Source organism: Garra rufa, chromosome 19 (genome assembly GCF_049309525.1).
Source record: "Garra rufa chromosome 19, GarRuf1.0, whole genome shotgun sequence".
Lineage (NCBI taxonomy): Eukaryota > Metazoa > Chordata > Actinopteri > Cypriniformes > Cyprinidae > Garra > Garra rufa.
Window position 1 is genome coordinate 5,083,413 of NC_133379.1, and position 13,236 is coordinate 5,096,648.

Genomic DNA, 13,236 nt, shown 5'->3' on the forward strand with positions numbered 1-13,236 from the left:
CAATATTTGGCCGAGATACAACTATTTGAAAATCTGGAATCTGAGGGTGCAAAAAAAAAAAAATCGAAATATTACAAAAATCGCCTTAAAGTTGTCCAGATGAAGTTCTTAGCAATGTATATTACTAATCACAATTTAAGTTTTGATATATTTACAGTAGGAAATGTACAAAATATCTTAATGGAACATGATCTTTACTTAATATCCTAATGATTTTTGGCATAAAAGAAAAATCGATCATTTTGACCTATACAATGTATTTTTGGCTATTGCTACAAATATACCCTTGCTACTGAAGACTGGTTTTGTTGTGTAGGGTCACATTTTTCACTTTTTGGAGGGGTTGAATAAGCCTGGGAATAGTTGACAGTAGCAGTTAATAAATTTCAAATGTACAAAAAAATAAAAATAAAATAAAAAATAAATAAAAAATGTTTTTGAATCACTCATTCCCTTAATAAAATGCTGACAAATCGTGATGTAAATTTTTTTTTTTAAATATACATAAATAAATCAAATACTTTATGTCCTGTATTTAATATATTTGAAATTATATAAATTAAATATCAAGTACTTTACGTGCTTTAGTATGTTAGTCAACACAAAAAGGTGTAGACTACTTCTTTAAAGCACAACAAAATGTTTTTAAATAAATTTTTAAAATGCACTTCGAAGTAAAACAGTTAATTTTACATTATAACAAAGTGCACTTTGAATACATAACATAATATATTAAAAGAAAGTATCAAATTCACTTTATTTTTGACTCAACTTGGCACAAATCTCCTAGCAGTAGTATTGGCGACAATGATTATTTGGGTTCCACTTTACATTAGGTGGCCTTAACTACCATGTACTTACATTTAAATTAATAATTTGGTACAATGTACTTATTGTGTACATATGTGTTTTTACATTGTACTTATATATTTTTAAAAACCTATATGTAATTACATTTGTAATTAATTTCTGTAATTACCACTGACCCATCCATTTACACCCTAACCCACCCTTAAACCTACTCATACCACCAAACCTGTCCCTAACCTTACTCATATCCCACCTTAATAGAAGCAAAAGTGTTTTGCAATGCAATATGACCACATTAAGTACATTGTACTTATTTTTTGATGTAAGTACATAATAGTTAAGGCCACCCAATAAAAAGTGTGACCATTATTTGTTATAAATTCTACACATAAATATCATATTCATAGAAAAAAATGCAAAATATAACATTTATCTATATTTAGCTATTAGAAAAAGAAAGATGGACAAACAAAATAAAATTATATAAATCAATACAATAAAAATAAAATAGCATAAACAAGCACAATATAAGCATTGTAATTATTTTTTCTCTGATAGGATAGTTGTGTCTATGCATTTTTAAATCATCTTTTAGACTTAGACTTAGATCTTTTAGGTTACCTCAACTAACAAATCAATGCAATAAATCAAGATATTATATACTGCTGTATATAAATTGCCTTTCTCTCTAAATAAAAGAAACTAAAGCAAATCCAGAAGTGTGCAAAGAGACAGCCAGGGGTGTGCAGTTGCAAACTGTGCATGGACAATCCCTACCAAGAATAAAGAACATGACAAGCCACACAAATTTCAACTAAACAACGCCCTCCAACGGCGACCAGGAGAGGATGACTTAGTAGGTTTGAACTTTTCTTTTTTTTTTTTTTTTTTATCTGTTTTTGTTAGTTTGTTTTGTAATTTGTTTTCAAACAAAACAAAAAAAAAAAACGTAAAAAAATACACCAGAGTTTTAGTGTTATAACACATACCACGGTACAACACACTTTATGGACAGCTAATTTGTTAAGTTGAACCGTAATTTATTATTATTATTATTATTATTATTATTATTACTACTACTACTGTTGTTATTATTAATAATATTACAATATGAAACCATGTATCCATCCTTCATTTGTTATCTCAAGACATGAGTTTCTCCGCCCCTCGTCTGTCACCCGCTATAAGGAAACTGGGCGCGTGCTTTTCAAAACAAGCCAGGGCGGATCACGTGCACCGGAGAGCAAAAGCAGCAGCTCGCGCACCGAACACGGCATTCGGCTTCAGGTGCGCTCATGGTTGTACTGCGTCATATCTCCGTGGCGTTCAGCGCCGCGATGGCTGCGGTCGGGACCGCGCTGTTTATCGCACTCAATCTCTTTTATAAAAGACGGGTATGGACACCAGAGTCAGAGTACTACACGTTCCGAGAGGTGAGTATGAAACGAAAGAAAGAGTTTCTCTTTTTATGATACGCCTATCGTGCGTGACTGATAGGTAGAGACAAGCGTCAAGGGAACTCTCGGTTAATTGAACTGTACGTGCTATATGTCTTTCATGTGCATTCAGATTGTATTTGTACAATAAATGTACTTTTTGAGAAATCATAGGATATATAAAAGTAATCCTGCCTGTCTTATTGTATTTTTAACTAATTTCTGTTTATTTGCAATGCTTTTTAATATTTATTGTGCATTACCATCTGCATGAAAGACCCTCCCTTTCAAACGTTCAAAAATGATTGTTTATTATCTAAAACGAAAAAGAAAAGAAAATGATAATCAGAAGAACACATAGTTCCCAAGGTCATGAGTATCTTAAAACATTATGTTTTTCACGACTGGAACAGTCATGGAAATGAATAAATATCTTAAAGTCATTGAAATGTCTATAGTAAATATAAATATTCAGTTATCCTCAGATCTATAATATTTCAGCCAGCTGAAATACTGTAGGTATTGATCTTGGAAGAGATTGCTTGCAAGTGTTGTTCAAGTTGTTCTTTTGAGTGGGTTCATTTCAATGAATCAGTCAAACCGGTAAGCAAAATCTTCTGAACAATTCAATAGGGAAGTAGAAAAAAAGTTATTATTATTACATTTTTTAATTATTCATTATAAACCTGAAGTTGCAATAATGCAAAGACACATTTGTACTGTATGAGCCACAAAATACATTTGATGTAGAGTGCAACAAAGTACCCAAAGTAACAGAAACCGGGTCAGTCTGTCTGTTATTACACAACTAAGACCCTAATTAATGATGGCAAGACTCTGACTATTTGTACACAGAATTGCATAATTAATTCCGGCAGCTTATGCTAAAACCCCAGCACCAGACTGGATAAACAGACTCTAAATCCAATTCCATTCTTTTGCTCATTTCACTCCCTTTTCTTCCATAAACGTGTACTGTTTAGGAGGAGGAGGAACGCAGTGAGAAGCAGGTGCTTGTTCTTGGGTTGGATGGCGCTGGTAAGAGCAGCGTTCTGCAGGGGCTGAGTGGAGCGGGCTCCAGGAGGGGCTGCCGACCCACACGCGGCTTCAACTTCATCAGCCTACACACACCTGCATGCCAGCTGGACTTCTTGGAAAGTATGGATCAGTGCCAGACCATCTTTTTCCTAATTTTCACTTGCATACATTTATGAAGAAGAGGTACAGTTTAGGATCATTTTAAAAAGTACACTTTTACAGAAAGAATATGCTTTCAAAGAATAAGTGCATATGTTTTCTGACACTTAAAGGAGAAGTTCACTTCCAGAACAAAAAATTCTAGAAGATTTACTCCCTTGTCATCCAAGTTCATGTCTTTCTTTCTTAATCGTAAAGGAATAGTTTTTTGAGGCAAACCTTTCAAGATTTTTCTCCATATAGTGGACTTCAATGATGCTCCTGAGTTTTAACTTCCAAAATGCAGTTTAAATGCAGCTTCAAATGGCTCTAAATGATCCCAGCTGAGGAAGAAAAGTCTTATCTAGCGAAATGATCGGCAAGGTTTCCACAGGTCCTTTCTGTGGAAATTTCTAGGCCCTGGAAAGTTTTTGAAAATAAACACATAGATACAGGTCCTTGAAAGTGCCTAAATTTATTTTTGTGTTCTGGAAAAAAAATCATATTATACTCTCCAGTCCGCTAATGTTTTATTTTGCCAACACTTCGTGGCCTATGCATACTAGCTTGCTTGATTACGTTGAGTTATGTGTATTTCCGCGTTACGTTAAATGTTTCCCGCATGAGGTACTTTGAGTTGTACGTTCCCATGACATTCAAGCGCACACAAAACTGGATACACTGTGAAACACTGCAAAAATAGACTGAAACGGCTGAAACGTGATATATATAAATATACTTTTTACCCTCAAATGCTCGTCTTGTCTAGCTCTGTGTGAATTCTTAAGCATTCCGGGTCTGTACAGTTGATGTAAAAAAACTCCCATCTCATTTTCTCATCCAACTTCAAAATCGTCCTACAGTACATCGCTGCAGAAGTACCGACCCAGTGTTCACAAAGTAAACACGCAAGGAGGGTCAAACACCCTTTACCAAAAACGGTAAAAAGATGTGTTTTTCCCATGTTCATGAACCGGAATACACAGAGTTCATGCAGAGCTAGACAAGATGAGCATTTGAGGTTAAAATGTAAATAAATTGTACATTTTTTTTAGAAATTAACTGATTGTTTAGCTAAATAAGATGCTTCTTCCTCAGCTGGGATCGTTTAGAGCCCTTTGAAGCTGCATTTAAACTGCATTTTGGAAGTTCAAACTTGCACCATAGAAGTCCACTAAATATAAAACATTCCTGTCACACCCCCGGACTTTCATGTTGGTTTCTCCCATTTTCCCCCGCAGTTCTGAGTATTTTGGTTTCTCCCTCATTGTTGTCACCTGGATGTTTGTAATCAGTCTGTCTATTTAAGGTGTGTGTTTTCCCCTGCATTCTGTCGGTCTTTAATGTTACCACTCCGTGTTCCTGTGTCTGCCTGCCTCCCGTTGGATTTATTAAATACTTTATTTTTTCTACGTCGTTGTTCGTGTGTTCCTGTCTGATCGTGACAGAAAGACCGACCAATACAGTTATTTTTGCGTGTTCACCTCCGTTTTGTTTCCCATTCGTTTTTTCCAGTCTTTGGTTTCCGTTGTGTTTCCCCCATGGATTCCTTCCTACGTCCAGAATTCATCCTCCTCCGGCTGAAGCAGGGGGATTTACCGCTCGAGGGATTTACGCTCATGTTCCAGCTTGTAGCAAACACCACCAGCTACCCGGACGACGCGCTCTGTGCATTATATGACGCTAGCCTCAACGCGTCATGCAGTGCGCCGTTGTCCGAGGACGGCCCTCGAGCGGATTTCGCCGCGTTTGTGGAGTGGACACTGGCGAGAAACAGACCCGCGTTCCCCGCCTGTTCCCAGGAGAACCTCGTCAGTGCCACTCCAGACCCAGAACCCAGCCAGCCACCCCGACGTGCAGATTACGAGCTCGAGACCACCGTAGACGGAAAGCCCGAGCCCGGAGCGACAGCTGTATGGAGCGCCGATGGGATCATAACTTCCGACCAGGTGCGAGAGCCGGCCATCACAGCTGCAACGGTGGAGTGCTGCGTCGAGCCAGAAGGGGCGGTAGAGAGCCCTGCCCACTGCACCACCACTGGGGGTGAGCTGGAACAAGATTTTGGGGATTTAATTGACTGTTTCACGGAAATACCTATCTGCCTGGATTTCCCACCCACCCTCCCTCTTCTGCCTATGCCTGAATCTCCGCTGGTTCCGTCCAGCCTTCCTGAATCCCCGCTGTCTTCTGTCTGTCCCCTTGCTCACCCTCAGCCCACCATCTGTGCGGTGGGTTCGCCGCGGGTCTGCCAGTCTCCATCGGTGTCATGGCTGGAGGATCCCTCACCATCGCCTCCAGCCTCAGAGTCCTGGACTCCGCCTTGGCCCTCCGACCCTGCGGCTCCACCCCGGCTCTCTGCTCCCTCGTCTCCACCGTCGCCCGTCGGTCCACCAGCTCCACCGGGCTCCATCGTCCCTCCGGCTCCACCCTGGTCAGTCGTCGCCCCACCTTCGCCTCTGGACTCTACTCCTCCGGCTCTGCCGCGGACCTCCGGATCTCCATCTCCGCCTTGGCCCTCCGGATCCGCGGTGTCACCCAAGATCATCGGCTTTCCGTCTCCGCCTCGGGCTCTCCCACCACCTGCTCCGCCTCCGTCGGTCGGCCCCATGGAGTTGTCAGCCCTTCCTCCACCATGGCTCCTCCCTCCATCGGCTCCACCGTGGGACTCCATCATGGCTGAGTTCTGGGTCTCACCTGGCTCCTCCTGCTCCAGCCCCCTCCTGTCACCTCCTTGGCTCCTCCCTCCGTCATCACCTCCATGGACTGTTCCGTCACCATTCTGGACTCCATCTCTTTCCCTCCTCCCGGGAGTCCGTCCTCCGCCGAAACCCCCTCCTAAGACTGTTTGCTGTTTGTCGGCGCGAGGACACGCCTTCCGGAAGAGGGAGGTAATGTCACACCCCCGGACTTTCATGTTGGTTTCTCCCATTTCCCCTGCAGTTCTGAGTGTTTTGGTTTCTCCCTCATTGTTGTCACCTGGATGTTTGTAATCAGTCTGTCTATTTACGGTGTGTGTTTTCCCCTGCATTCTGTCGGTCTTTAATGTTACCACTCCGTGTTCCTGTGTCTGCCTGTCTCCCGTTGGATTTATTAAATACTTTATTTTGTTGTTCGTGTGTTCCTGTCTGATCGTGACAATTCCTGATTTTTTTTTTCCTCAAAAAACATAATTTCTTTATGACTGAAGAAAGAAAGAAATTAACATCTTGGATGACAAGGGGATGAATAAATTATCTGTAAATTTTTGTTATCAAAAGTGAACTTCTCCTTTAAAGGGCACCTATTATGCAAAATCCACTTTTACATGGTGTTTGGACATAAATGTGTGTTGGCAGTGTGTAAACACAACCACCCTACAATCATAAAAATCCACCCACTGCTTATTATTTAATCCCCAGTAAACCAAATCAGTCTCACTAGACATGCTGTTTTGATTCTCTGAAAAATGTGACATCACACTGTGTATGCCCCGCCCACTGCCGCTGACTGACAGTCCTGCATTGCCATAGTTTCCGCCCTCAGCGAGCTGTCTTTGGTTGTACGGTGTTCTCCATTTTCTCCATGCTCAAGCAGCTGCAACAACAACAATGTTGTGTAAGCAATCCCGGGGTTCTGTTTGGATTGTGTTTTTTTAATTGATCAGCACTGCGGTGGTGAGGTTAGTTTACACCATGCTGTTAGTTCGGTGGCGCTCGCAAACACATCCTCCCTGCTCTGTCAAGTCGGTTGAGTGGCTGGGTCCATTGAGCTGCGCTGATGACAGGTCAGCGTGGCGCAAGCTCTGTAACATTGCTCTGTTTTGTCCCACTTTTGGTGTGTTTGGTTTACCATGTGTAGACTAAACTCCGATTCTCTTGCTCTCAGTCATGTTGCTTCAACCGACTGTTTGCAAAGCAGAGACACCTATATACTACACCTTCTTCTGAAGACGGAGCGGGAATATGCAGCTCATTTGCATTTAAAATGACACCAAGCAGCTCTTATTTAGACACACCCCAAAAATGACATTTTCCTGATGCTATAATAAATCTTCTTTGGGGAATTTTGAGCTGAAACTTCACAAACACATTCAGGGGACACTTAAAGGATTACTCCACCCCAAAATTAAAATGTCGTTCCAAACCTGTAAAAGCTTTGTTCGTCTTCGGAACACAATTTAAGATATTTTGGATGAAAACTGGGAGGCTTGTCCCATTGACTCCCAGGTAAACACCACTGTCAAGACCCAAAAAAGTATGAAAGGCATCATAGGGCTGGGCGATTAATCGAAAAATAATCGTAATCGACATTCAGAACCTATAATCGATCAAATTTTTCCAGGTCAATTATTTCAATTACTTTCCCTGTAAAAACATTACTGCGTGTGGAGTCAGGTGACCCCGCTCTGTTACGTTATGTTATTCCTCCAAAATGTCGATGGAGAGCTTAAGCAGTATTTATACAGTAAAAAGTATTTACAGGATATACAAGAGTAATTTTATTTAGAAGAGATACTTATTTTCTACTTTTAATATTTATTATTATTTTATAAATAATTTATTTTGTTTCCAAAAGTGAAAGTTATTTATTTTCACTAATTTAAGAAAAATGTGACTTTTCGTTTTAAGCAATGTGTGCTTTAATTTCAGTTGTTCAACACTGATGTTCAATAAATAATCATAGATAGTAGATAGTGTGTGCACCCTTCATTCAAAAATCTCTCACTTGTAATATGTGCGCAGATTTACTGTACAAAACTTGACAGTGAACTATGAGGGCAAAAAAAATAAATGTTATTTAAATATAATTAAATATAATTTTATAAATGAATAAAATAATCGTTCATTAATCGTAATCGGGTTAAAATGTTCAATTAATCGAGATTTTGATTTTAGGCCAAATCGCCCAGCCCTAAGGCATCATCAAAATAGTCCATCTGTCATCAGTGGTTCAATCTGAATTTTATGAAGTGACGAGAGAACACATTTTGAAAAAGAAAATAAAAATAACGACTTTATTCAACAGTTCGTCTCATCTGCATCACAGTTGCGCCATTTTGGAGAATATCCACTGGACTCAACGTGTGTATGCTGTTCTCTGTCAGGCGCACCACACTGTTATGTCTTTTACATTCTTTAAGTTTTTTATTTTTTATGAAAACAGCATATCCATGTGGTGCAGCTGACAGAGAACAGTGCGGAGTTTGCGTCCAGCGGATATTCTCCAAAATGGCGCTACGGTGATGCAGAGGAGGCGAATTGTTGAATAAAGTCATTTATTTTCTTTGCATACAAAAAGTATTCTCATCGCTTCATGAAATTCAGATTAAACCACTGATGGCAAATGGACTATTTACACAATGCCTTTCATACTTTTTTGGGTCTTGACAGTGATATTTACCTGGCAGTCAATGGGACAATGACAAACCTCCTGGTTTTCATCCAAAATATCTTAAATTGTGTTCCTGAATTGTGTTTACGGGTTTGGAACAACATGGGGGTAAGGGATTAATGACAAAATTTTCATTTTGGGGTGGAGTAACCCTTTAAGACCAATATTACATCTTTTAAAAAATGGGCATAATGTGTGCCTTTAATTGCATGTTATTTACAATTAAATGAAAATATGAAAATATTTTACTGTACAGTTATATTAAATGCAACTTGAAAGTGTTGAAAAGTTGGATTAAATACATTGTTACATCTTTATGTGTCATTTTATTACCACTTTTGTCTTGTAATATGGCTAAAGTGTATGCTGAAGGTACTATCAGTCAATTGTGTTAGACTAAAATATACTTCAATATCATTTCTATTAAAACATGTATGTACTGTATTTAAATATATTTGTAATTATATAGTTGTTATTTAGTACATTTAGAATATATTAACTTTAAAATCAAATAACACATTAGTTGAATATCAAGTACTTTATGTGTAGCCTACTTTAGCATGTTAGCCAACACAAAAAGTGTACTTTCTTAAAGCATTAAAAAAACGTTATTAAACATAATGATTTGTAAAATGTATTTTGAAGTACAAAACTTTTACTTTGACATTATTACAAAGTGCACTTTTTAAAAGTATGATCACGTGTATTAAAAAACAAGTACACTACATTAAATAAGTGCACTTCTTTTTCACAAGGGTATGCTCATATTTCTCATGTAGGAAATTTGAATTCTTTCTCTACAAGTAATAATGATTCAGATACCTTATTTACTATTTCTTACTTTACAAAAACATGTTCATCTGTGTCTATGGCAGTAACAACTAATCATACAGTTCATATCTGTTTTGATTATCTTTTCCCATCAGTTGGAGGTGGTGAAGACTTACGAATGTATTGGGTGGATTACCTAAGAAGAACACATGTCTTGGTGTACGTGGTGGACTCCTCTGACAGAGGCCGGCTCCCTCAGGCCAAAGACGAGCTCCATCGATTACTTAAAGCAGACACTGATCTCCCAGTGGTGGTCTTGGGAAACAAGCAGGTAACCAAAGGCTCTTGGTTTAAACTTTAACCCTTATAATGTTTAATGTATAATGCTTATAAAGTTTATAATGTCAGAAAGACTTCATATTGATTTTCTAGATCTTTAGCCACTGCAGGGATAGTTCACAGTAAAGCTGCTTATATAAATAAAGGTGACTTGATTTAATAGTTAATCCTACTTTGAAGAGTGTTTTGACTGTTTTTACTCGTACAAAGTAAAGGCATTTAAAACCACACTGGACCCAGTTGACTTGAATTGTAAGGACTAACATCAAAATAACATTTCAAAATATCTTCATTTGTGACCCACAAAAGTCAGTCATACAGGTTTGGATATTCATTTTTGGATGGACTATCTCTTTAATAGAGTACGAGGCTCCCTGGTTTATGTTTTAGAATGAATGTGAACTAAAATGCTTTTTATACCCTCATCCAGGATAAGCCCAATGCTGTTAGCGTACCAGAGCTGCGGGAGGCTCTCTCCTTGAGCTCAGTGGCTGATCAGAGGAGGCTTTTCCTGCTGGCTGCTCAGTCGGAATCTGACGGATTAAGCAGAACCTGCGGCCTCCAAAAGTTCCAGGACCTGCTTCTGACGTTGGTATGAAACCAAGCTGCCATTTGAAGGTTGGCACTATTGTGCTAGACAAGACTGGCAAAGGGACTTTTAATAATGAGGGAGTATCCGATGTATCGGTTTCATCCTTAAATCGTGCGAGGAATACGGAACGCTTACGTCATGATAATGCCACTGTTTTGACATTGAAGGAGTTGAACAAACACTTTTTTTGTTTTCAAAATGAGTACTGTGGGCATTTTTGCTGCTAGTTACAATGTACAATATCTCACTTGTCAATAGGGTTATTATATTCAGTATTACAAAGAGCACATTACATATTTTGCTTTATCTTTGCATGTGGAGTCCACTTGGGGAATTACAGAAAGAAACAGGAAATTGTATTTTGCTTGAACATAAATGTTCATATATATATATATATATATATATATATATTTACAGTATGTCACAGAAGTGAGTAGACCCCTCACATTTTAGCAACCATTTTAGTTTATCTTCTCAAGGGAAAAAACTATAGAAATGAAACTTGTATATATTTTAGAGTGGTCAGTGTGCAGCTTGTTAAGCAGTATAGATTTATTGTCCCCTGAAAATTACTCAAACTGCTGGAAAACTGCAGTTCAGCCTAGTTTCTGGAGGGAAGGCATCATATTCTGCTTCAAAATGTACAGGACATAATGGAGTCCATGTTTCCCTCAATGAACTGCAGCTCCCCAGTACCAGCAGCACTCATGCAGTCCCAGACCATGATGCTACCACCGCCATGCTTGTCTCTAGGCAAGACACAATTTTCTTGGTACTCCCCCACCAGGGCATCGCCACACATGCTGGACACCATCTGAGCCAAACAAGTTTAACTTATAGTTAAACTCATCAGACCACAGGACATGGTTCCAGTAATTCATGCTCTTGGACAGGTTGTCTTCAGCAAACTGTTTGCAGGCTTTCTTGTGAGCCAGCTTCAGATGAGGCTTCCTTCTGGGACAACGCCTATGCAAACCGACTTGTTGCAGTGTGCAGCATATGGTCAGAGCACTGACAAGCTGACGTTCTACTTCTGCAACCTTTAAAGCAATGCTGGCAGCACTCATGCATCTGTTTTTTGAAACCAGGTTCTGCATCTGATGCACAGAACGAGTGCTCAACTTTGTTGATCGACCATGCAAGGCCTGTTCCGAATGGAACCCATCTTGGAAAACCTCTGTATGACCCTGACCACTGTAGTTTAACTCGGTTTCAGGGTGTTACTGAACCTTTAATAGCCATGTTGAACATCCAGTGGTCAGTATGAGAGAATTGTACTTAAAAAAACCTAATTTTAACTGCTCTAATACAAGATACATAAGTTTGTATGGTCCTGTCAAGCATACAAAAACATAAACATGATGAATAAGACATGTGGCTTGGCATGGTTAAACAACACACTGCTGTTTGACAATAATGGCTGTATGTTGAGTTTTTCTATACTGCTATACAAGCTGCACACTGACTACTCTAAAATATATCCAAGTTTAATTTCTAAAGTATTGTTCCTTGAGAAGATATACTAAAATGGCACTTTTGTGAGATACTGTATAAATAATGTACATATTATGTACATTTAAAAAAAATAACTTTTTTTCTCTTTTGATTTTGGGTCGGAATAGGGACATTCCGAGAGATTAACCCAACTAATCCTTGAATGCTTTTGCTTCCAGCATTCCAGATTGTGTTGTTGACAGTGGATACCTCAGATAATTCTCTTTTCATAACTGTGATTTAGGCTTCAAATGGAGACTTCGTTTTGAAGTTGCATAGCTGTACAAAAATAAGGCTCCTTCACTGTGAAATCAATATGGTCTGGTTATGCAAGTGGTTTGAATTACTATCAGCAAGATCTACTGGTATGGAGGAAGACTTATATGAAATTCATCTCACATTCAGTCTCTTGCAACATGACTTAACCCAGAGCTAAATAGACAAATTAAATGCCTTTTTGAATGTTAATTTTACAAAGAAAATTCATCTTCGTCTTAATAATGAGGGTTTGTGATACAGATTCGTAATAATCAGAATACATTTGATATTCCTGGAAAGGAACTGTGTGGCTAATAATTTAATATAACTTGTATAACAGCTTTTGGCAGACTTTTTCACTTTTTATTCACAACCAGTCATGCATATTTTATTTAGCATGTACATGTAGCATGTAACATTTCTAAGAAGCAGTGATAAAGCAACAATTTCTACAAAAGCACTGCTGCAGTACAAATATGAACAAATCTGTAATTATTGTCTTAAATTATTGTTCTGAGTTCAGCTCCATCAAAAGAATTTTTGGCATAACTTTTGTAGGGGTTTTCCCATAAAGTCTTGTGGCTATACTTTTAAAACATTATTATTTTAATGTAGGTGTAAAAAAGGTTTTACATTTTACAGTTTCTCTGTGAAAAACTGGGTGAAATCCCGAAGTTTCAATTAGGAGTCAAACTATTTTATATTTATATTTCATGTTGGATTTGCATTTTTCCACACAACATGCCTGCGTTAATCAACAGAATGCTACATAATTTAAAAAATGTACTTCTTTGTGCATTGCTACTCTATTTACAGTGGACTTTTTTGGCTAAATTTTGCTAATGTAACTGCACCTTTACAGTGTTTTTGTAACAGTAACATTAAGTAATAAATTATGTTTAATATAAAAGTATAACCACAAAAAAAAAGAGAAAAACAACTTATTTTGAGATAGCTTTACTTGTACTGAACCCAGATTGTTTTATGTTG

The 13,236-nt window shown here is 38.3% G+C and overlaps 1 protein-coding gene across 1 annotated transcript; it reads left to right on the forward strand.

Annotated features, from left to right (window-relative positions):
* The first annotated feature begins 2,052 nt into the window (after positions 1 to 2,052).
* On the forward strand, positions 2,053 to 12,434 carry arl10 (ADP-ribosylation factor-like 10). The gene is made up of 4 exons (XM_073824994.1): positions 2,053 to 2,243; positions 3,230 to 3,404; positions 9,719 to 9,894; positions 10,333 to 12,434. The coding sequence occupies exons 1-4, from the start codon at positions 2,106 to 2,108 to the stop codon at positions 10,498 to 10,500; spliced, it is 657 nt and encodes a 218-aa protein (XP_073681095.1). The 5' UTR covers positions 2,053 to 2,105; the 3' UTR covers positions 10,501 to 12,434.
* The last annotated feature ends 802 nt before the right edge of the window (positions 12,435 to 13,236 follow it).